Genomic DNA, 26,765 nt, shown 5'->3' with positions numbered 1-26,765 from the left:
CACAGGGTGGGGTAGGAGGGGGGGGGGCACAGAGGGGGTGAAGAAGGGGGTTATGAGCGCATAGGGTGTTCCAGAAAGGGATGGAGGGGATGCACAGCGGGTTTGGGTGTGCACAGCAGGGTGCAGAAGGGGATGGGGTGTGCAAAAGGGGTCTTGGGGTGCACAAAGGGGGATGAAGAAGGGGTTTAGGAGTGCAAAGAAGGTGGCAGAGGGGATGTGGGGGTGCACAAAGGGTTAGGGGGAATGCACAAAGGGGATGCAGGAGGGGTTTAGGGACACACAGAGGGATATAGAAGGAGTGTGAGATGCAAAAGGGGTCTCAAAAGGGGCTTCCGAAGTGCACAAGGGGTTGAAGTAGGGGATGGGAGGAGAGCACAGCGGGTTCGGGGGGGATGCAGAAAGGGAATGAAGAATAGGTTTAGGGGGATGCAGAAGGAGTTTAGGGGAAGGCACAAAGGGGGTGAAGAATGGCTTTAAAGAGATGCAGAAGGAGTCCAGGGAGATACATAAAGAGGATGACAAATGGCTTTAGGGGGACGCAAAAGGGGATGCACGAGGAGTTGCGAGGTGCACGAGAGGTTCAGCATTCAGGACGGGGCTCAGCAGCCCCGCAGCTCAGCAGGGCGGTGGGTGCCCGGCGGCGGGGCTGCTCCTCTCTCGTAGTCGGAGGAGAAAACAGCGGAGCCCGGCGGTACGGAGCCGCCCCACGTCCCCGCCGCTCCGCTCCATCCCTCCGGCGCGGTGGGATCGGGGCTCCGCGGGGCTCCTGCCCCGGCACCGGGCGGCGGCGGCGCTCAGCGCTGCGAGGGGGCGGCGGCGGCTCCGTGCGGTTCTCCCCCCCCCCCTCCTCGGAGTCTCTTCGTTCTCCTCCTCCCGGCGCCGAAAGGGCTCTCCCGGCCGCGATGCGGGGCAACTGTTGCACGGGGCTCCCCCCGGGGAAGCGGCTCCGCTCGGGCGGCTGCGGGGGTGCGTGCGGCGGGGAGAGCCGGGGGAGGGCCGGGGGCGGGCACCGAGCACCGAGGCAGGGCTTGCGGAGGAAGCTGGAGCCGGACGGGGCTCTTCCTTCCTCCTCCTCCGCCTCCTCCTCCTCTTCTTCTCGCCCTGCGGAGCCGGGGCTGGCACCGGGATGGGTTCCTCCGAGGGACCTCCAAACGGAGGCACAGCTCCAGGGCTGCTCCGTCCCCATCACCACAACCCCCGAAACGCACCCCCGGAATCACCTCCCAGCCCCCCTCCACGCGCTCGCCGCTCCTGCCAGCAGCTCCCCTCCAATATTCAGTCGCTTCTTATCTTCCCTTCTTTTCGGGCATGGATAAGGCTCCTGGATAAGGACCGCAGCAAACAAGCGACGCTCACCGGCTGCAGCACACAGATGTCTCAATAAAATACCTGGGAGGAATGAGCTTGCATGGCCACAGCAGCAGCTTCAGAGCTGCTCCGGGTGCGAGGTGCCGTTTGCCAGCCACAAACTGCATGCAGTCACCCCCATTGCTGCTGCTGGGCTGAGCACACATCACCTGAGCAAGCAGTGTGAAAGATGCTATGGGGCATCTCTCAGCTGTACCAGAGGTAACCCTGCAGCAGCTTTGCATCCTTTGTGCCTCCTTTGCATCCTGCCCACAAGCACACACAGTTTGTTGTGCTGATGAATAAAGGGCAGCCCTCCTCCATACCCAAATGCCTGCATAGCCGTGTTAAAACCCCAAAGGCCAACCACTGTAATTCATTTCCATTCCATGAGAAAGGTGCAGAGCCCCGTAGACCTCAATAGGGTTTGGCTCTGTCTTGCTGAGCTGCGTTGCACGGCCCTCAAAGCCAAACCCAACACTTTCCCATGAGCTGCATCTTTTACTGCTGTCATGAGATAAAAGCTACCTTTCACTGCTGCAGGTACATAAAGGCAAACCATGCAATGAAGCATACAAGATGTACCCTGAGATGGGGTGGTGCCCTGTCCCTGCAGACCCCCAGGATCAGGCTGGAGGGCTCGGAGCACTGATGGAGCTGGGGGTGTCCCTGTGCATTGCGGGCAGTGGGACCAGATGGCCTTTGGAGGTCCCTTCCAACTCAAACTGTTCTGTGATTCCATGACACAGGTTGTAGAAACCACCAGGTTTTGTTGAACAGTGATTCAGAGGTTCCCATGTTGGAAACCCTACCAAAGGAGCATCACTGCAGACCCGGTGCTGTGCCACGAAGTCAGCGGGATGGGACCACTCAATTTTCCCCACTTACAAAGAGGCTGCTTGGGCTGAAACCCCATGAGAAGCCACAGCTTTATGGGCACGGGGATGGCAAGGCTAGGCTGGATGGAGCCCTGAGCAGCCTGATGTGTTGGGGGGCACTCAGCCCACGGCAGGGGTTGGCTCTGAGGTCTCCTCCAACCCAAACACCCTATGATTCTCCCGCATCTGGAGCTGCGCCCTCGCAGGAGAGGTGGCTTTGCACAGCAACCACGGTCCGGAGTAAATAAATAAAGCACAACCTTTGCACTTACGACACTCCTGTCAGCAGGGCGGATAGTTTATCTGCTGCTCCTGATCACACTTATTTATAGCACAGAACAAAGCCAGCAAAAAAAAAAAGAAAGCCACCGAGAGCGTGGCAGGTTCTCTCGTTACACCGATGCAAAGCAGCCATGGAAGGGACCCGGCCTCACCTCACTGCACACAGCAGCAGGCACCGTTCCCTGTGCACAAATGGAGCACACCCAGAGCTCAAGCACTGCCACCTGGCCCATCCCTGTGCTGTACATGGGCTGAACCCCTCTCTGCAGCTCTTGGACCGACCAAATGTTCTGCAGAAGCCATCGGATGAGCGGCCAATGAGCTTTTCTAACTGGGAGCAGATGTGTGCAAACTGCAAACCAACGACCATGGGAGGAATCGGCTCTTTTTGCGTTATTTCCTTTCTGACACTGTAAGAACCACTTTATATACATAATATAAAGGATGTGTTAGAAAAATCCACTGCTCTACACTGAAGTAAGCTCAGAACACGGGAGCGCAGAAGGAGATGGTTTCTCCTCTCCCACCAACGTCAAATTTAAGAACATTCTTGCTCTTAGATCAAAATGAAAGCAAAACCACTCAAGGCATCATAGCAGAGCCAGGACACATCCACAGCCTGCCAGCCAACAGCCCAGCGCTGTGAGCCAGCCCCCAACCCGGGGACACCTCTCCTTAAGCTGTGCACGCCAACCTCTGCACCCACACACTCAGACTGAGAGGGGAGGGTTCATTTGGTAGAAGAACCCTTTTTGACCTCAGATCCCTGTTCACTGCAGGTAGTGGGACCAGATGGCCTTCAGGGGTCCCTTCCAACTCAAACCATTCCATGACAAGGGGGATCACTCTCATGGGATCTTTGAATGAGGGCTTTGCACGAGCTCCCAACCACCACTCCCATACACCTACAGCCCATCCCATCACCCAGAGCCCCACAGCCTGGCATCAACTCTGCACCCTGCAGGTCCAGGGGTTCCTTTGCTCTGCTGTTGGTGCTCACAGAGCTGCACTTCAGAGGGCAGCACGCGGTGTCCTTGCTGGGGATGGGCTGGTTCAGATTAATTTTAAATGTCACTGCCAGAGTTGGGTTAGCTGCACGGGGAGGGCTAAGCTGGCTATTTGAAATACTGCTTTCAAGATGGCATTTAAAGGGATCCCAGAGTTAATGACATTTGGTCTCTCACTTAAAAAAGCAGCCATGCTTCCAGACACCGTCAAGCCCGGCCAGAGGAGAGCCCGACCCAAAGAGCACCTCCAGGGAGAAGGGCCCAAATGAAAACGTATCTGTTTAGAAGAACAAAAGCCTACCCAGATCCCAGGCTTTGCTCAGTGTGGGACTGACAGCAGTGAGACGGCACTGATGGAGCTCAGAGAGATGTAATTGTGGATGAACCCAGCTCAGGATAAATGGGGCAATATAATTATAAAGAAACATTACATGTACTCCAAGTGGCTTTTTGGGAGAAATGAAAGAATCTCGCATAGAGGCAACGTTTCCTCCGGGCAATGGATGAAGTTTTCCCAATACACCTTGAATTCGTTCTCCATGATTGGTTTCAAGTAGAAAAGGCAAACAAAAAAAGATGACAAATATATCCGCCTCCATCTCCCACAGCAAAGGGAGCACGAAGGTGGCAATGTTGGTGCCATCCAGAGGGAAGCCTTCCTCCTCCTCCTCCTCGCTGTCTGAAGGTGCCAAGAGCTGCTCCCACCATCCCACATGCTCCACTCCCAGGTGTCTGTTCCCTCCACCGCCACCTCTCTTTGCTCCCACGTTTCCCAGGCAGAAATATGTCCATCCTCAAACCCTTAACCCCGAGGGAATATAAAAATACTTAAGCTGCCGGAAGCAATACATCTTCCCTTCACGTGATGGCTTCGGCTTCTTTCCACTCCACGATCTGGATGCTGTGTTTATAGAAGCAGAAGGCTGTTTACACAGGGTGCAGAAGTTGTTTAGCAAGAGGTCGGAGCTGCCAGCAGGGCTCGCTGGATGTTTGCATGGAGACATCTCGCAAACCACCCTCTCCTTTCCCTCCAGCTCTTTGCAGATAGGCAGGATTGAAACAGCTTGGATAGCTGTCCACACTTTGGTCCTCTGGGAAAACCACAGCCTCGCTTCGCTGGATAGAAATAATCAATGAGCATTTGGATGGAGATTTATCGCTTTGTGCTGGTAAGATTTGCTGCAGAGGAACGGCCGATTCGATGGGTCAGAACCCCTGGGCTGCATGCTGGTGTTTTTCCATAAGGCTGCTCCATGCCTGAGCCACGTCTCCTCCCTGTCCCCGCAATGGGACACAAACACATCCCTGCGATACTGATGTCTTTCAGTCCTTCCTGGCTGAGGACGGTGCCTCAGCACTCTGCTTACACCCTGCGCCATTCTCTACTGAGTTGAACCTCCTGAGCCATCCCCATGCTTGTAGGGCGTTTTGGCAAGCTTGAGCTTGAACCTTTCCAAATGCTTCCCAGCACTGCATGGAGACAGATGGTTTGGAGCAGTCAGCCCCATCCATCCCACCAGCCCGGCTCCCACCGCGCTGAGATTTTGGACGTGGGGCCATCCATCACCATGGGAGCTCCTTCCACTGAGGCTGTTGAGCACGTGGCTCTGGCTGACACACTCCATTTATTTACCCTGCCATTTCTCAGGGTGAGAAATCTTCACCACAGAGCCTGAGATGAAGCAGTGCTGGGGTGGTTCTGGGGACAACATGGGGCTACAAAGCCACCAAAGGCTTAACTCATGTTGCACCACGGACAACGCATGTCCAGCCATTCCCAGTTCGGATTGGAGGCTTCAGAGGGCTTCACACACCACGAGCACCAAACTCATCAAATCTCAGCACCAGAGGCAGTGATGCTGATCACATTACCTTCCCAAAGGCACCCACTGATTGCCAGTGGGGCTCAGGCTGCCTTTGTTCAGAGGACAGACATCCCCACCACCACTCAGCCTGCAGGGAGGGCACAGGAGGGGCTGAGCTCAGCGGCTGTTTGTCAGAAACAAACTGATGCAAATCCTATTTGTGCAAAGCTGCTTAAGTGCTCTCACACAGAGAGCAGACTCCTGGCTTGGCGTGGGGCAGGGGTTGGGCAAGCTTGGGGAGAAGGCTTGGGGATGGGCAAGGTTACAGCCCGAAGGTCACATCCCACAAAGGCTGGGAATTTGCAGCTCTCCACGATTAAAATAATAATGATTCACAAGCTCTAGGCTCGGTTACCTGTTTATCAACGGTGCCTGAAAGGAAAATGAGTGCAGATGGGAAGGGTGGGGAATAAATAAATCCCCATAATTTCCATCTCCCATTTGGAACGTGCGCACCCATTGACTGTCCGTGTCTCTGGTAAGCTGTGCTGCCATCAGGGGCTTTATCTGGGATGAAAAACTATTTTCAGAGCATTTGAGACAACAGAAAATTTAGGCTTAAACTCACAGTTATGAGCAGCAAAATCCATGCTGCACAACACAACAGCACAGCCTTGGGTCAACTGCAAAATACAAGCTTGACCCTCCTCATTTTAACTTTGTTAGAGCTATTATATATATTTATATGTATATCTGTCTATACACACACACCATTCTGCTTACAGAAGAGCCTGGAACAGCATTTTCGGGCAGCAATAAGACCCCTGGTGTGGGCTGTACCAAGGTCCCAAAGCTCAAAAAGCAAAGCTCAGATCCAATCTGGACACCTCCTGTGCCCATGGACCACAGGAGATCCACCTCCTGAGCAGGAACGGGTGAAGCTTTTTGTGTTTGCAGTTCAAATCTCTCAAGCGTGGTGTAGAACTGACCTGAATCCAAAATTTCCTGGCCAGAGCGAGGCTGAAACCACTGTGTGTTTTTTCCAGCCTAGAGTGAAAAGTTGCTATTTCAAAAACAGCTATAAATCAAAGTTTAGCAAGGAAAGCTTTCTGATTTTGGAAACGCTGTTATTCTTATTGGCTCCCTGTGACAAAGCAACTCAAAGCAAGTCAGCTGCCATTGACACGATGCCGTGCTTCCCTTTAATAATACATCTCCTTATGCCTTCCTCCCCCGGGAATAAACAACAGCTTGCATCAGGCAACGCATCAGCAGCGAAATTCAATTTCATTTCATTGAAATAATCAAATGCTTTGGGGTCACTTCGGTAGAACACAGCCCTGCAAGTCAGGCTGACCTGATCCAGAGATGCATCCACGCTGTGCTCCTGGCAGACAACACAGCAGGGCTCCAGGTGGGATTTGCAGAGCACTCTGAGCACCAGAGCTTGCTGCACTCCCTCCCACTGCAGCAAAGCACCCAGAGGCCTTACAAGACCAAATCCACAGGTGGTTATGCTTGTATTTGCAACACCACCACATGCCCATCCAGTGCTCTCCACCACTCCGGTGCCCAATGAACGCCGCTCTGATTTCAGCCTTCCCAACGAACCTGCTCTGACCAGCGCTTCCCTTCTCCCTCCCTGCCCCATCAGAGAGTGAGAACTTTTGGTAGGATTGAGGGTTTTCCCATTTCCAACCCAACGATGAAGCCAAGAGTCCCATGCCCAATCGCCAGCTCAATGCAGGGCCAGTAGCTGCTGATCCACCAGCGTGCCAGTAAAGTCTTTGGCATAAAACATTACCTTCCCAGGAAGGTAAGAAGGGAAGCAACAGCTTAAAATATTCCCTGGGATGTCTAAATAATACAGCACAGACAGAAAATGGGCTCGTTAAAGGAAGATGCCATCACATGCTCACTATATACCAACGGTGTGGGAATTCCAAAGGGAAGGAATGGCAGGGAAGCAGCTCGCAGGTCATATGGCCCTAAACAGTGAAAGTTTAGGGCTGGGAATTGGAAGACCAAAAGCTGGGTACCCATCTCACATCCCTTTCCTAGGGGATTTGGGCTCTTTAGCCTCTGAACTTCGCTTCACAGCCATTTTAGAAAGACAAGATTAGCTGTGCAGATGAGCTGCAAATAAAAACGCAGAGCGCCCAGAAGTCCTGGTAAGGAGACATGAGAACACAGCTCCACTGAGCACCAGATGGCAGCAGGGCTGACCAAACACAAAGGCCTCTTCCCTACTTAGTCTTCTCAGCCCTAATCCAAAGCCCTTGCATCTTCAGCAAAGAGCTTACTTCCCTCAGTAAGAAGATGAGGTCGTTATATCTTGGAGAGCCAGGGGGAAACTGCTATTCGGGGGATGAGATGAGACATCCCAAGACCCAACAGCCTCAGGCCTTGCACCAAATATCCCCAGCATTGCTCCCCTGTAAGAGGGAGCAGATCAATAGGTGGCCTGGGGTAGCCTATGCTGACCAGAATAGGGGCAAAGCTCTTCAAAGGAATTTCAGGTGACCCCGAGCAGAGCTCAGAGCCCCAGAATAACTCTTTTGCCAACGTGTGTTGACGTGTGTGGACATTTTGGGGCACAGGTGTGCAAGATATCCTCATTCCCACATTCTAACACAAACCCATGGGGGAAAGCTTTGGGTTTCTTTGCATCACACTGAAAGCAATTAAAGCATTGAGGAAGGAAAAGAGGCCAGATTTCCATACAAAACCTTCAGAAAAAAGATCTGTGCTCGGCCACATTATGAGAAGGGCACATCAGGCATTGGAATGCCAACCCACAGCCACACCAGGCTTCCCCCTGCTGTTGTGCAGGATCGCCCTGGCCATAAATAGAAGGAAAAACCCATGAAAGAATCAGAAAGCTCCACTTCCAGGCACCTTCTGGTCCTCACTATCAAGGCACCAATCATCACAACCAGCCACATCCCTGATGCAAGCACAGCAGTGAGGCTGGCTGCCTGCAGATAAGTGATGAATGGAAGGATGGGTACTAAGGAGGGAGGGAGAGTTATGGGCGTGATTCAAAAGGCACGAGAAGAAAGAGATCAAATCAAAGCTGGATGCTGCCGTTCTTCCTCTTGCTAAAACCTTTGGTGCAGAAATAATCCGGGAGTGCTTTGAATTCCAGCTGCACCCACAGAGAAGGTTTGGAAGTGCCTTATTTGGGATTCAAACTACAGTGCAGAGAGCACCAACAGCCTTCACCCACAGCACACGGGGTACATCAGACCCCACCTTTCTTCTCGGCCAGCCAAGGGAATTGCATTAACCTTGACACCCCCAGGGAACCCTTCCAACTTATAAGCACTCATTTACCCAAAACTGATGCAGAGAGACGTGCAGCCGCCACGAAACAACCACAGAGCCTCACACCAACACTGCTCCTCACTGCCTTTATCCACCCTGTCCCCAGCAGGGGCTCCTCCTCTCTTCTCAACCATAGGGCAGAGGGGTTTATCCCCATTTTGGACTCGAAGCATGAGGCAGACCAGAGCAGGAGCTCCAATAGCCGAGCTCAGCATCTCCATCAGCCTCACCCCCCTACCTGAGCTCACATCCTTGCCAAGAACTGCAGAGCCGATTCCTTTATTACCAACCCCCAACTGCAGAGATACAGCAGTGCTTATTCAGAACTGCCTTCTCTCGATGCATCCCTAGCAAGGCATTTCCCAACCAGCAACAGCAGCCTTAAATTCTTCATGAACAGCAGTTAGTCTCACCACGGTTTCCATTGTGTGCCATGAATTTTAATAGAAACGCACACAAACTGCCATCCCTCAGCACCAAGCAATCAAGAACGAGGTTTGTGCAAGGTGAGAGGCCCCACAGTTGGCTTTTTTCCCCCTTTTTTCTTTGTTGCTGCCTGCTTTGAAGCACAGTCACAGCCAGCTGTTGCAGTGGGTGAGGGAGAGCGTGGCAAAGCAGTTTGGGAATCACCTCAGTTGGGCTGTGCATCGCAGCAGGGCATCCTGCACCAGCATTTGTCAAAACTATGACAGACCGAAAGAAAAGGTTCCAGAAGCAAGCAAGAAAAGAAAGCCAAAGCAGTGCTGCCAGCAGCCCTCCCTGTTAGCAACGCTCCTGCATAAGGAAGGCAAAAGGCCCCAAACGCATACCCTGAGCCAACCCAAAGACACTGCAGAGCTTAGATGCTCTTTCTACCACTGCTGGGGGGCTTTGGTAGTAAATAAATCAACGTCTTTGCTTTTCCTTTGTGTCAGTCTCTAGAATGGCCCCATTCAGACACCGTGCTGGTACCACACAGCGTGCCTCCCCACGGGCAGTGGTGATTCACCCTCTGGTTTCAGCACCTCTGGAAGCATGAGAAATCAAATTTCGCCCACCGTATCCTTGGCATCTCCTCCCAGAAGGTTAAGACAAACTAATAAGCAGAAACAAACAGTTTCCTTGCCAGAAGGAGCAGCGATCTACGCTCACGCTCAGCACGCCCCTAATGGAGAAGCCTGGGTGACGTGATGGACTGGCAGTCAGTTTAATGGAGATCTTCCCACTTCCAGGAATGGGATTCCTCCCAGGCACGTTGAAGGTTGCGCTCACTTCAGCAGCTTTCTGCAATAACAAAACCCCCACATGCTTGTGGTTGGAAGTGACCTATTTTGGACCGACAGAACAATGAACAAAGCACCCTCTCTCCAGCACAGGGAGCCCCACGGAGGAGTGTTTCGCAAAAACTTTTGGCAACAAGGGACCCTCTGGTTTTGCAATCCTCGTTGCACTTATGGGCAAAGCCGTGCGTCACATGAAATCCTGCTGGGAGAAGCTGGAAGCAGCCAGCATCACCAGGAAGCCCCCAGACAGGCAGACCCCACCCAGCAGGATGCTGAGCTCCTCACAGGCTGTCCCAGCATGGATTGGATATTAGGAATGCATTGGCACAGCTGCCCAGGGAGGCAGTGGGATCCCCAGCCCTGGAGGTGTTAAGAACCATGGAGATGTGGCAGTGAGGGATGAGGTCAGTGGGCACGGTGGGGTGGGCTGGGGTTGGATGTGGGGAGCTGAGAGCTCTTTTCCAACCCGAATGATTGTGTGATGCAGCAGCTCTCAGGGACATCACGCTTCCAGGGGGGCGCCTGCAAACTGCTCTCAGGAAACTTGGCCAGAAAGAGCAGACGTGTCGTGCTACCCCCAGATTCACATCAAGAACGAAGGCTGACGCTCCCTGCACATCAACAAAGACCACTCAGCTCTAAGCCGGCACAGTTCAGAGATCCCTGTAGGCAGTCAGATCAGCACAGCACCAGATGGGAGCTGGAGTCTGCAGGAGTTCAGCGGAGAGCCCAGTTATGGGAGAAGCCCCGTGTATGGAACTCTGTCTTCTGGGAGCTCCACCACATCACGTTGTGGAAACCCAGATTTGTTATCAGGCCACAGCGAGTTTAAGCCCAAATTTAGCTCTACCCACTGCTACAATGACACCAATGACTCGAGGGGAAATCCTGATGCTGCAGCAGCTGGCGCATCGACTCAAGGTTGTATTACTCATTGTTCACACTCAGCCACTCAATTTGCAGCAGATCTGCTCAGATCCCGATAACTCAGCAACAGGGAAAAGCTTCTTTTAAATACTTTGACCTTCTCAGGGCAGCTGTGCCGGGGGATCACGGCCTGCACCGACATACTGTGCTACCCCAGCAAGGAGGGGCAGTGAACCCGAGCAGCGCTGGGCTTCAAACAGCCCCAAACACTGGGGGGGACTCCTTGCACTCACTGTGCTCAAACACAGCAGCTTTCTGCCTGCTCTAATCAACGGCAGGGCCCCTGCTGGCCTCCAGCTGCACCCAGGATTGGAGATGATGATGGCCACCTCTCACGCCAGGGCTTTGCACTGCAGGCATTCACAACGGTGTGTGGGCAACCACCTGGCGGGCAGAGCTTTTCTGCTGCAAAACCGTTTCAAACAGAACCCATCTGTGTCCCTCCAGACCACACCGGGGAGCACCACACCTTGTATGAGCACACAGCACCACACCTTGTATGAGCACACAGCACCACACCTTGTAGGAGCACACAGCCACCACGGGCACTGCTGGGACATCTCCAGCGACGAAGGCTTCCCGTGTTCCTACAAACCACTTCGTTCATGCACAATAAAACAGCATAAATAATTCCAAGCCGGCTGTGCTCCCGGAGCGTAGCACAGCGTGCCAGGGTTTGCCTCACTCGCTTTGCTGTCCTGCTAACAGCCAGCGGAAGCCGTATGCGCATCCAAGCAAGATGCAAAGCGGGGGGAGAAAGGAGACGAGAAAACACAGAGATCTGACTTTACATCTGACAGGAGATGGGGAAAAGCTCAAATCCTCGAGTGAGTACACTAAATTAGGGACCCAATTCCTGCTGCTTTCAGGGCAGTTATGCACAGGGGCCGGGCCTTGGTCGAGAGGCATTAACTTGTTGCTGCTAGCAAAGGGTTGAGCCCTGTTCCTGGAACGCCTCCCTCCTCCTGTATCAGTTCTGAACGTGGCTGACCCCACGCTCGTTAGCCAGCACCAACTCCAGGGATGCCCCAGCATCCCTTTGGGGTCAGGAAGGCTCTGTGCCAAACTGGAGCACGCGGACACCCGGGGGGAGAGGTGGGGTCACCCGAGGGCCCCCCCCCAACCCCGGGCACAGCCGCGAGCATCGCCTCTCTCGGCTCGAGCACAGCCCCGCCGCGCGGGTGGCTTCGCCCCTCCCCCGGGTTGCCCCGCGGCTCCATGCCGGGCTCTGCCGCCCCCTGCTGGCGGCTTTGGGCAGTGCAGGGCCGGGCCGGAGCTCACCGCGCCCCCGCGGGCGGTTGGCAGCTCGTCCCGCGACCCCAAAAAGGCTCCTTGCAGGAGCTACGGGCATCTAAATTAACTCATTTCCCCCGCCCCGTTGCCAGGCTTTTGCCCTCTGAGCCCGGCCTCACTGGGGATCGCCTCGCAAAGCGTCCCCTCCGAGCCGATCCCTCCCTCCCCACGCCTTAACCAACGCACGCGAGCTTTCAGGCTCAAAGATAAGTGCTCAGGCAGTCCCGGCTGCTTTAAAGCCGAGCTCTCAGCCTACAGAAGCCGCTTTGCCACCCCATACAAGCATCCAAACGAGGACATTCCCACCGCCCGGCACACCACAACCACCACTTAACGGGACGTACCTGGCAGGAATCCGGCAGCTCGAGCTCTCCTCCCAAGCACTTCTCGCACTGCACCCACACCAACTCACTGCCCAGCCCGCCTCTCCCCCCTATTAAAGCCTCAGGTGCCCGCAGCGCAATCACCACCTCCCCCAGGCAGCTGAGCAGCAATAAGAGGTGATCAGCCTCAACCTGAACTGACGGTTCAACCCACCCCCCCGGGCCCGGCCGGCAACCTCAGCTGCTCGGCAAAAGGTGAGAAACAGAAGAAAACAGAATTCAGCTCTGGGATGAAAATCCTCCCGTTGGGTGTTGAGCCACAGTGAGCCGCTGGATGAGCTCCGTGTGGCCACATCCCTGTCTGTAGGTCACAAAATCACTCTCCTTACCCACTTAGGACAGCTAGGCAATCATTTTGGGCTCTGGGGTCAATGGGGAGGAAGGATCTCATGGGTTCTATCCACGTTGTGCACTCTATCACCTTGCCTACTGTTGCACGGTAGGAGCAGACTGAGCACCTCCATGGCGTGGTTTGTGCAGAGCATAGAAAGGACACTGCGAACCTCTTCCCTGCAAAGCCCCTTTTGTTCTACATTGGAGGTCATTACTCAGATCTCTGCCAATCAACGCAGTGCATTGGGAAAATACCTTTGTAAGGTCTACAGAAGGTCCATGGATTTGCCTGTTCTTATGTGCACGGAGCTACAGGTGACATCTTACATTGCTACTTGTCTCATTAAGGTGCACGAATCACAGTGCATGGAGCAAAGGATAGAGATAAGGTAAGGAGGTCTATGCTCAGGTCCCCAAGTTTGAATGCGCTGTAAAGAGACATCTTTGAAGGATGAATAGGGAATATTGATTCTGCTGGGAAGGCCTGCAGGTCAGGAAACCTCCACCAAGGTCACAGCACTCCAAAAGCCCTTTACCAAGGAGAAAAGCAAGACCCAGAAACACAAAGCAAGTTGCCCGTGTCACCTAGAGATGCAAAAAAGGCATCAAGAGTGCTGATGGACAGCAATGCACAAAGATCCAAACCCAGCAACTCTGCACCCTGCTTCTCAGCATCCCTGCCATTTATTTAGCTGAACTGTTTTCAGCACAGCACTGCTGGGCATCTCAAGGTCAGTGCCCCACACCTGAGCACTTGGCAAAGGCTGATAGAAAGGCTGCTCAAGTCAAGCAGAGGCCACAGAGAAACCTTTGTCCACACGAATCCTCAGGGATCATCCAGGAGGACGTTGGTGAGCTCAAATATCAGGTTTTGAAGTCATTGAGCTAAATGGTTAAAGGCACACGTGTGGCTTTCTGCTTCTGGCTACAGATCTCTCCTTCCACCGGGCAGTCCTTCACAAGCAGCATTTTGATTAAGGCTGGATGGCAGAGAGAAACTCACAACCTACGTTTCAGCAGCTGCCAGCGTGCTTATTCGCCTTAACTCCTGAGCTCAGGGTTTCCTTGAAACTCTCTCTCAAAAAGGCAGTGACAGAAATCTGCTTGCAGGACGAAGGAGCTGCTGCAAGAAGGCAGCTGCTGCTCCTCATTTGCAGCAATGCTTCCACGTAACAGCAAAATATCTGGCAGAAAACATCTGAATAAAGAAACGCCATCCGTGCCATAAGATGGTACTCCTGAGCCCAATCTTCCAGCTCTGGGAAATGTCCTGGTGCACATCAGCCCAGCAGCCGGGTTTTCTCCCATTGCACTGCCTGCATAAAACATCCCTCGGGCTGCTGGTGCTACGAGGAGCCAGGAGGGGGCCCTGAAAGAACTCAGCTTAATGTGTTGGCACTATAATGACAGCAAGACTTTCCCTTTGTAAGGGGTTTGCCAGGTATCCCTGACGGCCTCTGCTCTAAAAAAGACAAAGGTTTAAATCATAGAAGGGTTGGAGTTGGAAGGGACCCCCAAAGGCCATCTGGTCCCACTGCCTGCAATGCACGGGGACACCCACAGCTCCATCAGTGCTCACAGCCCGGTCAGCCCGACCTTGGCTGTCTCCATTTATTGTTCTCCCCAATGGGAATTCACCACTGATCCTCCTTGCAAGTTTACTCACGCGTAATGCTATGCAGTAATAGTTCTAGAAACAGGATTCTCTTCAAGGAAGTTACATATCTACAGAGCTTGATGAACATAAATGTGCATTTCCCAAACGGAGGCTGTGTGAGTTATGAAGGAGGGTGTGTTGAACTGGAAACAAGCACAGACATGTCCTGGTGTCTCCTTTCCTCACTGCTGACAGGCTGAGTGCAGCAGAGGCCAAGAAGGTCGCTTTGCTAACTCAGTGATGGACGAACTCAGAGAGCATGCTAACAGAGCATTAATGCTAACACTGGGCAGGCATTTCAGAACTAGCCAGACTTCCTAGAGCCAGACCAAAGGGATTTGGCACAGCTGTTCTCTTAAATTCACTTCCCTCCCCCCCACTTATTGATTCTCAGAGTTTCCCTCCCCAGCAAAAACTCTACAACAACTTTACAGCTTTGCTTTTAAACAATGCTCCCATTTGTCACAGGATTTGAATAGGCCCCATCTGGAAACACCCAGAGTCAGAACACTGCGTGAGGGCTTCGAACCACATCCTCCAGAGAGGCAAGACAGGCTGCCTTGTGTCTGCCAAACACGGGGTGCCCAGCTTGTAACAAGCTTTGCAGGACAACCCCAAGTACGTCTTTCCTGCTCTGTAGCACTGCAAGCACACAGGTGCAGCTCATTCCAGCTGCACAGTAACTGGAGCTGGAATTTAACGAGTTCTATTGTCTCGATTTCAACAGCCATCCACAGATGCCCTTTAACGATCCCAAACCACCTGCAGGCACTGAGGAATGCTCTGGAACTGGTTTGGGTTCAGCTGGGTAACAGCACCTGCAGCAAGGAGGCTGGGAAGGAGGGCCTGATAACCACCAAGGCCAGCAGGAAGCTGAGAGCAGAGCAAACAACTGTTCATTTCTGTCTTAGGTTCCTTTCAGAGGACCTCACTGCAGTGAGAAACCAACCTGCTGAGCATTTTGCTGCTAAACCTGAAGAACACCGATGACATGAAGGACAGGCATCGTTCACTCCACCTATGTATTCAGCACAGAGACCTGCATTGTAGCAATAAAGCAAGCTTTATGTACCTGCGACTGGTAAGAGGGACCAAATGACAACCAGAGCTCAAAGAAAGCAACAGGAGAGATAAGCAGGTCGTAAATTCTCCATTATAGCAGCCATACAGCATTACATTCCCTGCCCCACAATACATAAAAAACTCCACATCAATTCTGCATGCCCTGTAAGTACAGCAACGTTTGGAATTCCAACCTATCACAAACTTCACTACCAATTCCCCTTCCAAGGGTCTCTGTAATGTAAATGGTTTATGAAACCTCCATAGCAACTGGAGAGGAGAAAGAAAGACAGCAGAGTAAACTTCATCGTTTTTATTCTGCAAAGCAATATGCACATCATACAAACACAAAATTAACCTAGGAGAGAAATGTCATTTCCAAATCAGCTATGAACCGTCATGCAACAAGACAAGTGAAATGTAAGAACAAAACAAAAAGCCATCTTAACCCTACGACCACCTGCAGAGGGTTGAAAACCAAGGCTCAGATTTTCTATGTAATGCCAAAGAAAAACGCAAAAGAAAAACGGCAGCTTTCTAAGAACAAGAAAAACACGTACAAATAGAATCAAAACTGATTCAAGTCATAGTTCAAAAGCAAAAGAAAACAACAACAACAAAAAAAAAAAAGGAAAGATCAATATGATCTGAACTCTAACATTAAGTTTTTGTTTTTCTGTTTGGCTGCATTTAACTTGCTTTACATCGTGCCTAGGAACGATCTGATATTCCTCAGCATTGCAGCAACCCAACCTGATGGACTCCTTCCTCCCCGCTGCAATAGTGGGGCAAAGGGAAAACTAAGGCCAAAAAAAAACCAGCTAACATTTTCCCTTTTGCTTTCGTTGGTCACAATCTCAGTGTTTCTCTCTATTTCCATACAGTGGGTGATGAACCACAAAGCAGGCTCCTCTCATTACCAAATAGCAAAACCAGATTAATATATATACACACACACACACGTTCTTCCCCAACAGACCAATCTGTAAATGGGACACCTGGAGGTGTATTTTTAGTCTGCTGGAAGGAGGTGGGTATGCTTTTTTAAAGGAGCCACTATCAGTGTTCTCCAGGTGTTTCTAGAACCTGCAGCACCACCCCAATCACTTTCCTCTTCCTGCCTTTGGTCCCCAGATCAAACCACCCTCATAGGCAACTCTCACAGCCAGCACTAAAGCAGAAGGTGGTTTGCATGGATCAAGAACAGCTCAGACAATTTCCATGCAAAGCTGTTTTACCTTGCTGAGCCATGCCAATGAAGCAATATTAGCCCCTAGCAGCATCAGGAGAAAACTGGAAGCTTTGTTTTATCCCTAGACTTCAAACTGGGCCATCTCTTGAGCTTTGCTTTAACATCACTGGAGGAAAAAAAAATGCATTACCACTGCTTAAGTAACTGAATTCTGGAATGGAAACGTTCTGATCCAAAAGTGTGACCCTTGAATGCTCTTCAGAGCATTTGAAGCAAACTTACTGAATGCTGAAGTCCTACATATACAGGCCCACAGACCAGCAGGGTACCATTCACGATAGTGTCTATTGGTAATAAACTAAGAGTCTTATGCCAGCACAATGGAGACTGTCAGATTGTGACCCGAGTCGTGTTGCTTTGTGTAGTTCAGAGTGAAATTTACCAAAGGGAGAGAGAGAGAAAAAAACCCATAAGTGTATCATAGCAGACATATACTACAAAGTGAAGCTGAAAGGTCAATTAAGGCAACCAGTGAGATTTTAAAAGCAGTGGTGGAAATGTCTGCAGGAAAACCACAACTCCTGAAAATTAATGAGGTTACTGAATAACAGGAGGGAAATAAACAGCAAAAGCCAGAATGGAAAAGGGAAAAATACACATAATGAAGCTCCTCTGATTGAAGAATGGACACAGAGAACAGTATGAGTTGTACTGTGTGGTTTCTTTGACCTTGATCACGACAGCCCTAGTTCCCTCCTTGTCATCTTCCCCTGAGTGGACAGCATTAAATGGAGATTGGCCTAAGCTAATAAAAGTGTCATTTTCCGCTGCCCTTCAGAGATGGATGGAGAGCCCCAGAGTGAGGCTTTGTAACAGAGGACAGGATTTCCTTTCCTTTCATTATTTGCACTTGCCTGAGGCTGTGCAGAGCCCCGGCAGCACAATGCATCTTCTCACCAAGTGTCACTTTCTAGAAGGAAGGCTGACAGAGAGCTGCTCTGCAGCACAGATGCACGTTCCGGGTTTGAGGGCTGCGGATGGGAGGCCAAGCAGAAAGCTTCCCAGGCAGTCTCAGTGCTGACCCTTTGGCATTCAGCGGGCCAAATGGAACTAAAAAAATAACAAGAAGAATCAAACGTAGTTTTCAATAAGAAAGATTTTAAAACGGGACTTCACTTCTTAAGTTTTTACTATGAATAAAAGCACAAGTCTGTCCTAAATACAGCACTATTAAAATGTGTATATGTATCTCTTTTTTCAAAAAAAAAAAAAAAAAAAAACAAAAAACCTAAAACTGTTGATATCTTTTCTTGCAAGCAAGGAGCAAATGGAAGAAGGTATCAGGCCACACAAACACACATTGAACTCATGTAGTAGATTGGTGGCTCTGGAAATGCAGTATTATATCAAAGGTGCATACCGTTTCAAACACACTGTACATATCATTGGGCAAATAACAAAGATTTGTTGGTTTGAGACATTTGCAAAGGCATCTTAACCTGCCCAGATGCAGCTAGACAAAAATATCTTGCTCTGACTATATGTAGCCATGTCACTAAACATATCTACACGAACATTCAGCTATGTCCACAGGTAAAGACTGAACGCTTCTGGCCGCACTACAATGCGGAACAAGTGCATCATCTGACCTATTCTGAATATACTTCTATAAATATGTACAAATCAATTACAGGCACTTGAAATGTCTTTGGTTGGAATAAACCAACATTGCAAGATAATGTATTCACAGAGTGTTAAGACCCATTCTGGGTTCAGCAGGCAATGATTACGGTTCTCAGTCATTCTCAGTAAGGTGAGAGGATGGATTATGCTTCTGACAAAGCAACCTAAACAAGAGAAAAAGAAAACATTCTGTTAAAGTCACATTCTTAGTCTGGTAACAGTGACATTGCTTATCTCCACACAGCTGGCACATCTGCCCTCCAGCTTTTCAAAGAACCCTGAAAGTCTAACTTGGAAAGGATCAAAGTCAGTCTGAACGTGTTTTGTACTTCACATAATCTGTTTGAAAACAATACAGAACAAAACTGCTTACACTATAAAACGTCATTAAGATCAAAAGGAGTCAGCATTCACTTCCTACTTTACAATAAACATGTTCATATTTAATCCTGCAAGCAACGTGCAGCTCTCCAATGCAGTACTGAACAAGGACTGTTTCAGTACCTTTGTGATTGCTTTAATTCTGATTAGCAGCCACTACAATTATGTAGCATATTTTATTCAAAGCTTTCAGTCAGTTGTGGTGAAAGATAAACCCGTTCAGTGCAATCTATTCAGTGCTACATACAAAATAATGAGAGTAACACCAGAAGTGGGGCAGCAGAGTCGTATTATGGCACTGACTGAACTGCACTAATCCACCTGTGCAGGAGAGAAATCTACCTGAGGATCTACACAGGACACATCTGTATTTTGCAGCACCCTTCCTTACTGCCCACGATGCAAAACTCGTGTCTCTCTGAAAAGGAATTAAATCTACATTTCAAGAGATAAGAACCAGCAGTCTGCAGCACATACAAAAGGAGGATTTATGTTATCAGAGTCAGTACTTTGTTATTACACAAACTCACCTTTTCAGAGCAGAATTCTGTATTGCTTTGCCTCAGTTTGCTTGGTCTGCCTTTAATAACTGCATAGCAGAACATTGTAATCACCATCACAAAAAGAAAGTAACTGGTATGCATGAGATGTAGGTTTATTAGAGAGCGATCATCCTGCATAGGGAATTAAAACCATTCACTGACAATGCACCAGTAGTTGACACTTTCTATTAAAGCAATAATTACCAGATCAGCACAGAAATTACTTCATGAATCAGCTTTCCCCCCTATACAAGGCTGGCATTGTAATGAAACCGATTGTGGCACAGAAAGAGCCAAAATGCTCCTCATGTTAAAAGTCTGTCCTAGAGATCTCTTCCCATACACCAGCAGTGCTTTTTGCCAAAGGACTTCAAAACATAAAAGCTGGTTATTACACATTGTAAGGGCCACGGAGATAACACAAAGAGCATCACACCCACCACAGGTAAAGCACACCTAACTGTCTCAGCCCCTGCATTACACAGTAAACCACCACTACATCTGACTATTTTAGGACATGAACAGAATCACATTCACTTAAACTACAGCTAAGCATTTGTTCAACATAAGATAGAGAAATGTTGTGGCACTTACATCTGGAACTATAACGGTTAGTTTGGGATTTAAAGCATGATACACTTTTCCAATTGCTCCTTTGTAACACCAGAAGGGGTTATAATCCTGTGCATACTTGGTATTAGAGTCCCTTGCTGTGGTAAAGATCTTGTACCAAAGCGTGGCATTGCTGTATGTTTCAGGAACACAATGTGGTGGCTGACTGCAGAAAAACAGAAATAATTAGCACGCTAATTGCCATTCTCTACATTCAGAAAGGCTAACTTACAAAACAGTGTCTGGCTTAAGTCTTCACAGCTGCATAAAACACAGTTTTATTCTGGATCTTCCAAAACAGCAAAAAAAGAAAGGTTAGCCAAAAGAGTTTATAAAGCCATAGGATTACTATCCTGACATTAGAACTTAACTGCATGTTGTGGCAGTAAGCCAACACCCCGCAGCTTAATTAGAACAACACTGGCTTTCATATGGCTTCATACAGTCAAGAGAACCTGTCTGATGGTCTTGCTGAGTACACTGCATAGTGTCAGGGGCTCAGAGGAGACAAAGGGAAATGATCCTGATGAAAGAGCTGTGCTTAGTGGGTTTGGCAGCAAAGCAACATTCAGCTTCTGCTGATCTCTCAGCAGGGAAGAGGATAAGAACCTCCAAGTCAAGCCTTAGCTCTCATACCAGGCAGTGAAACTGCATTATAGGATATCTTAAATTTCATTGATTCTGTTGTTCCTACTAAAGTTTAAATCACAGGTTGCATGCTGAAAGGCAGGTATGCCTGAGGTCAAAACACCCTCTGAAAAGTCTAGCAATGCTAAAAGACAGCAAAACCCTCCAGACTTGAGACAGGGTTCTTCCGACGGGGGAAGGAAAGCAAGCACACCATTTGCACAGTCACAACATCATCCATCAGGATGTGCCAGCCTCACAGAAGCTGCCGAGGAGTTAATCTACCAGCAACCAGTCTATGAAAGTGTTTAAAATCCACTTACACTGTGACAGGGAATACATTGCTGGCTGCTGTCACAGTCATGCAGGTTGTGAACACAACCTGCTCGCAGTGACCATGAAGAACACAGTCGTCTGAATTCCAGGCAGCCGGCAGTGTGAAGGTAATGTTTATCTCTTCGTGGGATTCTCTGCCTTTGAGAAAGAGAGGAGAGGAAGAAAGCTGGTTTTCAATCACAAAAGTATCTGAGCAACAATCACTAGGATAAGGACAGCATGCAACTGATTAAGGAGGCAACCTTAGCCTGAGTCTATACCTTTGAAGTCACCCGGCATCTTGGAAAGCAAAGAGAACATTTAAAGCCAAATAAAACCAAATAAACAAAACCAAACAAAGCCCCTCCAAACAAAGGTACTGCTAAGCAAACCAACAAAAGCAACCCAACAACAGCAACAAAAGCCAACAGCTGCTGGCCTATCTAATCTCTCCTGCTCCCAGAAGAAGTGAGGGCATCAGGCTCCTCTCAGAAATGAAAACCTCACTACTTGGAAGTGAATTCATACACATTCAGAGAGCTGCAGTAGAAAGTTAAACAACATATCATCTTTCTCCTGCTTTAGACTTTGTTGGACATTTGCTTTTTCACAAGTTCACATTTCTGAAAAGGTGCTAACAGACACTGGACTACATATTGAGTACTGTGCTCCATGTGGATACATTCATTTTCATAGGGAAAAAAATCCAGGCTACTTGAAATGGAACTTGCATCTGATAGCTCTTAGAGCAGTAACAAAATAATAATGCACAATACAGGAGCATAGATTTACAGCTATGGCTAATGTTTCTTTGCAGATCTCTGTGGCAGAAGACACCTTCTGACATGAGTATGAAATGCAACCTTGGCTAAAAGCTTGCATTCACTGAGGTTCTCTTCCTAACAGTGTAATCTCCTGTCAGAGCAGCCACATAAGAGGTCTTCACACCACAGAGATGTTAAGCATTTGTTGCTGTCTGCAATATTAAAATGCTGTACACACTTTAGATATACTCTGTATTTCTTAGAAGATTCACTACTCGATCGCTGAAGCACACACCATTAATGCCTTTGAAATGTGACACACATTTGAAGCTGTATCAAGGCACAACTCTCCAAAGAGTCACTTGTTGAAGGTTTTGTTGCTTAGAACTTTTTGGCTTAAAAATAACCTTCCATTGTCATTAAGTTTGTCGCTTCACGCTGCAAAACCTCATCCTGGTTAATCTGAAGATTCTTTCCCATTCTGAATGCAGGGAAAAGTTTCTCTAGCAAACAAGTAAAGGGCTCTGCATAGGACTCCACTCACAATATATCTGATAACACACATTTCTGAAGCTAAAGACACATTTTCAAAGCTAAAGCTGATGGTTGGACTAAGCAATCAATGGTTGGCCTAGATAATCTTAGCGGTCTTTTCAACCTTAATGATTCTGATTTATGACACTGGAGAGTGTTTAGGGTATCATTCAAACTCATAAAAGCCAAGTCTTGCATACCTGAGAGTCCAATCTGGTGTCCAAAAATGGTTGAACTTAGATGTGTGATGTTGCGGGAATATCCGCCAAATGGTCTGAGTGGGTCCAGTGTCAAAGTGATTGTAACGGAGATGTTGATGGGACCGGAGTCCTCCAGAGTCTGTGGGGACTGTGTGGAAGATCTCGCCTGCCCGCTGGTCACCGTACTTTCTGGAGTCGTGGTGTCATTGATGAGATGCTTCAGGGTTTCATTCTCAGATATACAGAAGTCCAAATCATTGAATCTCAGGAGGAAAGTATTCCAGTCCTTAAAACAAATGCAAAGATTTAGCCCAGGTCAGCAAGCTAACCACTGGCTGCCCCTCCTGCAGCAGCACAGACCTTGCTATGTACCACCTAGCTGAAGTTCCAAGCCACCCAATGTGAATTACACAGCTGAGGAAGCGAGCACAAACACCTCCGTGGCCATCTCAACAACGGGCAAGTTGTTTATGAACTTTGGTGTTCAATCCCAACCACTGCCTGACTGCTGCTTGGCTCAGCAGAGGAACATCCCCCTTTAAACTCCAAAAAGAATGTACTGGCTTGGTCCATCCTCACCATGCTCAAAGTATGAGCACTTTCCAACAAGGCTTTCTTCATTACGGAACAGCGGTGCTAGATAAGATCAGAAGTTTCACAAACAAACTAGCTGACATAAGGGATTAAGGAAAAGAAAGGCTCCTGGTCACTCTGAGGAAGATCCACGTCAGATGGTTCAGCCTCACCCTGAAACTAAAACTATTCACACATTCACACCAATGTCACTTTCCTAGTAAAACAAGCAGGGAGTGCAAAGACAACCTCCCATAACACTGTGCTTCCATAAAAGGGCTCCTGAGGGGGTGAAAGTAGAACTCGTGAGCGTTGGGGATGTTTTACAATCAGTGTTTCCACTCGGGAGCTTTTTGTACCGTACCTCTGTCATCTCTGGTGACTTGATCTCCTTGATTTTAAAGAAATAACCCAGTGTCAGAAAAGCTATGGCCATAGCGCTTACGCTGATCATAAAGACCACGAGTGGAGGTCGGCTGCTGATGTAAACCTTCAGGTTCTCCAACAGGTTTATGTTGACCATTATTCTGATTGTTCACCTGAAAAAGAAAGAACATCAGAAGAGTGACTGGGCTGTGCGTGCTACGGGGTGGGGTGGTCGAATAGGAAAGACAGAAGTTGGGCAATAAAAGCATGAAATTGTATACTAAAAACGAGATTAACTGCTATCACTCTACTACCGGTCACTGAACACGGACCCGGTGTGTCTCAGATAAAACAAATCAACACACATTCACATGAATCAAAATCCATTCAACCTCACATTCTCTGCTCCCTGGGAACAGATTTTAAGAAATGAGGACAACTTCCAGCACAGATAGTGGTGATGAGCAATGAAACTAGCCACTGCCCCACTTACCCATGCAGAACATACTGCGATATATCCCAGTAATATTGAGATTCCTCAAATGCAGGTCGTAATGCAGCCCACAGATCATACTTGGCACACCTCTGCTTCAACTGCTCTTCAAGTCCAAGCTGAAGCCTCAAAACACCTCTCTTTCCCCCTCTCCCTAAAGGACATGACCTTCAAAATGGGATTGAGAAGCAGCCCGGGGGTATTTTAGGCTTCTGCATCAGGAATCCTGCTGTCAGAAACACCCAACAGCAGCACTGATGGGGAGAAGAGTATGGCTCTGATTCACACAGCTAGGGAACTTCTGCTAGGGTCTGTGAACAAGGAGAGGACTCCAAATATGCTGAGGAAATGTACCGAATCATTACTTCTGTCCAAAATGCACTATTTTGTCTGATTCACCTCCCGGATTATTTTTTCCCCATTTGCAGAGTTTGATTTGTAGGCTGCGTTAAATCTGTGTCAGCTTTCCTACATCAAATGTTCAAGCATTGGGGGCAGCCCTGCAGCACTACCTCCACAGCTGCAAGGAGGAAAGCTGAAGCAAACCTCTTACTGTTGTCTGACAGCATGGCTTACAAAGGCTCTAACCCCAAGTAAATCAACAGGAAGGTGGCTATTCCTACTTACACACTGCCTGCCCCAAAAAGTCCCAGGAAAAGGCAGGCTTTGAGATGAGTGTCTGAAGAATTCAGCACTGAAGTGGTTAACGTTTGAGCATTCGCACAGATCTGATAACCTTTAATTAAGCTGGGGACTGCTGCCTGCAGGTCTGTATGGTTCTCATTGACTCTTATCAGAAGCACGTGTCACTTCCAGCCCAGCTGGAGCCTGACCAGTGGAAGTATGCAGGGGGACAGGTTTGGAGGAGGGAGAGTGAGATCTGTGCTCTGACACAGGGAGCCAAAAGAAAGCAAGAGCAGGAAAAGGACGAGCTTCCAAAGTTTCTTCAGATCCCACCACGTACAACAACTGCAACTTTCTGCTGTTTATTTCTGACAGCACAAACATGGACTAAACCTGCACCATTGCTCCACAGATCATGAGGTCTGCGGGGTAGCCCCAAGCTGTAACACAGCACAGAGCCTTCCCTGTCTGCTCCCCACGCACTGCTGAAACAGGGAAGCAGGGCTCGCTGCACAGCACAAGGTCACAGCCTGGGTTTATTTTTCACACCATCGACTGATTTTCAGCCCCTCTGCAAAGCCCAGGAAAGCTGGGAGCATGAAGGACAGGATGCTGCAAGCACCCCATCACACAAACAGCGTGTCTTGCACGGTGCAGAAAAAGAAGAGAGAAGAAGGGAAAGAAGGGAAGGTGAGAGGTGATGACAAGCATTCGCCTTACCAGGACTGCTGTCCTCATCCAGGAACAGCAGCGGCTCCACCAGAGAAGCCTTGGAGGTGGCAGAGGGGCAGGGAGTGCTGCTGCTGGGAGGACCCATGCTGGGGCTGCTCAGCATGTCCTGCCTCCCACCCTCCTGCTGGCAGCCCATCTCCTACAGCAGCCCTGGTTAAACCCCCCCAGCACCCCATCTAAAAGCACAGCGAGATGGAAATAGATCAGACGAACCAAAAGCAGGCTTGTATTCAGTGCTCCCTCCCAGATTTCCTTGGGAAAATAACAACACAGATGCAAGCTTTATTACAGCCCTTAATCAAAGCCGAACGTCACCCAGAGCACACACAGTGCTGTGATCCCCTCTTAAAGGGGCTTCCAACAGTTCCATTAGGGTTCTTGTTTTACCAGAGGGTCTAAACTCAGCCATAAAAGCCGATGTGCTGAAAAGCACGCACACAAAAATATCAGGGCTAATATTTTTATGTAAGAGATCACCAGCTTTCCAGTGCCGGGTGCTTAATGTTCTCCCACAAGTCAGCAGCTTTGCAAGCAATTAGAAAAAGCTGTAAGCTGAACTGTAATGTGCCTTAGGAGAGAAAAGGGAACAAGGGTGGATTTTAATACCCGAGCTGCCACAGAAACAGCAATTGGCCACAGCTCGTGCAGAGCAGAATTATGAGCAGCACCACCATGGTGCTGCCCCAGGAAGTGATTTTTAAGAAAATAATGCTTGAATAGCATTAATTACCAATGAATTGGTGCAAGAGATCAGGGCAGAGAAGCCAAAATGTTTTCTCCCACAGCAGCTCCGGGTTCGGGTAATGGTCCATACACTGACACTGCTCCCCTGTGCTGAGCCTGGTTAGGAACGCAGCGCGACTGCGCCTCTCCTCGGAGCTCACAGCTTCCCCTGTGTAAATGAATAACCCGAAGGATCCCACTGAAACTCGCATTTCTCTTTCACACAGTTAAGAAAAGAAACCGAATGCCATTACCTCCCGGCAGGTCAGGGAAACCAGATCGCATTTCACTTTCGGCTGGATGAATAAGTAATTGAGAGAGGCCTGAAGCACTGCTGCCGGCTGCTCTCCCTCTGGTTCTGCAGTTTAGGGCACTTTCCCACCAGGGTAGCTCAGGGGGTGACACAGCAGCCTCAGGAAAGCAGCACAAGCAATCGCTCCTGGTTTGTATTTAAAAGGGTATGGAGAAAAGGTGATGGCTGAAATAGATGCGTGAGTTTTTCAGGAGCAGTTTAGAAATAAGGGAAATCCTGATGTCTGTCGCAAAGACCAACAAGTGGATGAAGTCAATCACAGCAGGAGGGAAAAAAAATCACTTTTTGGGGCTTCATCTCAAAAGGAGCCCAACTCATAGAGACAACAGAACCTCACGAAGAATGTGGGCATTGGGACCAAAACTGCCGCTGCCAAAAGGAAAAAACAAATGATGAATTTCAAAGTGATGAAAGTAAACATATGACATAACTTCTTCATGCCTCCTGTCACGGTGTTGCCTAACACCTTTTGTACGGGCAGCTTCGAATCAACTCATTTCCTTCAAGATATTTCCCCATCGATGTGTT

General features: G+C 49.3%; 3 protein-coding genes across 12 annotated transcripts in view; all 3 read right to left on the bottom strand.

Annotated features, from left to right (window-relative positions):
• The window catches only part of LRRC75A (leucine rich repeat containing 75A), a 59,190-nt gene extending 46,652 nt beyond the window's left edge, over positions 1-12,538 (bottom strand). The window contains exon 1 of the mRNA XM_415798.7: positions 12,473-12,538. The gene's annotated coding sequence lies outside the window, so the exon portion shown is untranslated. The remainder of the gene's footprint in view (positions 1-12,472) is intronic.
• On the bottom strand, positions 581-1,186 carry LOC124417304 (proline-rich protein 2-like). The gene has a single exon (XM_046902435.1). It carries the CDS (start codon positions 1,184-1,186, stop codon positions 581-583), a length of 606 nt encoding a protein of 201 aa, XP_046758391.1.
• A 3,323-nt stretch (positions 12,539-15,861) lies between the features above and the next one.
• The window catches only part of TMEM248 (transmembrane protein 248), an 18,087-nt gene continuing 7,183 nt past the window's right edge, over positions 15,862-26,765 (bottom strand). For 8 of the 10 annotated variants that reach the window (XM_046902606.1, XM_046902605.1, XM_025142137.3 and 5 more), the window contains exons 2-7: positions 23,351-23,525; positions 22,414-22,699; positions 20,924-21,074; positions 19,956-20,139; positions 19,350-19,493; positions 15,862-18,602 (exon numbers count right to left, since the gene is read on the bottom strand). In XM_046902606.1, the coding sequence (XP_046758562.1) occupies positions 18,582-18,602; positions 19,350-19,493; positions 19,956-20,139; positions 20,924-21,074; positions 22,414-22,699; positions 23,351-23,509 (945 nt within the window). In that variant the 5' untranslated portion in view covers positions 23,510-23,525 and the 3' untranslated portion in view covers positions 15,862-18,581. Of the gene's footprint in view, positions 18,603-19,349; positions 19,494-19,955; positions 20,140-20,923; positions 21,075-22,413; positions 22,700-23,350; positions 23,526-25,189; positions 25,331-25,931; positions 26,094-26,765 lie in introns of those variants that run through there. The other 2 variants (XM_040650382.2, XM_046902604.1) reach the window with 2 other exon arrangements.

This window comes from Gallus gallus, chromosome 19 (genome assembly GCF_016699485.2).
Source record: "Gallus gallus isolate bGalGal1 chromosome 19, bGalGal1.mat.broiler.GRCg7b, whole genome shotgun sequence".
Lineage (NCBI taxonomy): Eukaryota > Metazoa > Chordata > Aves > Galliformes > Phasianidae > Gallus > Gallus gallus.
Note: the sequence above shows the minus strand (reverse complement) of the source record. Positions and strands in the feature narration are given on the sequence as shown.

Coding starts and splice junctions, on each gene's coding strand:
- LOC124417304 (XM_046902435.1), bottom strand. CDS start 1,186: ATGGGGACGGAGCAGCCCTGGAGCTGTGCCTCCGTTTGGAGGTCCCTC.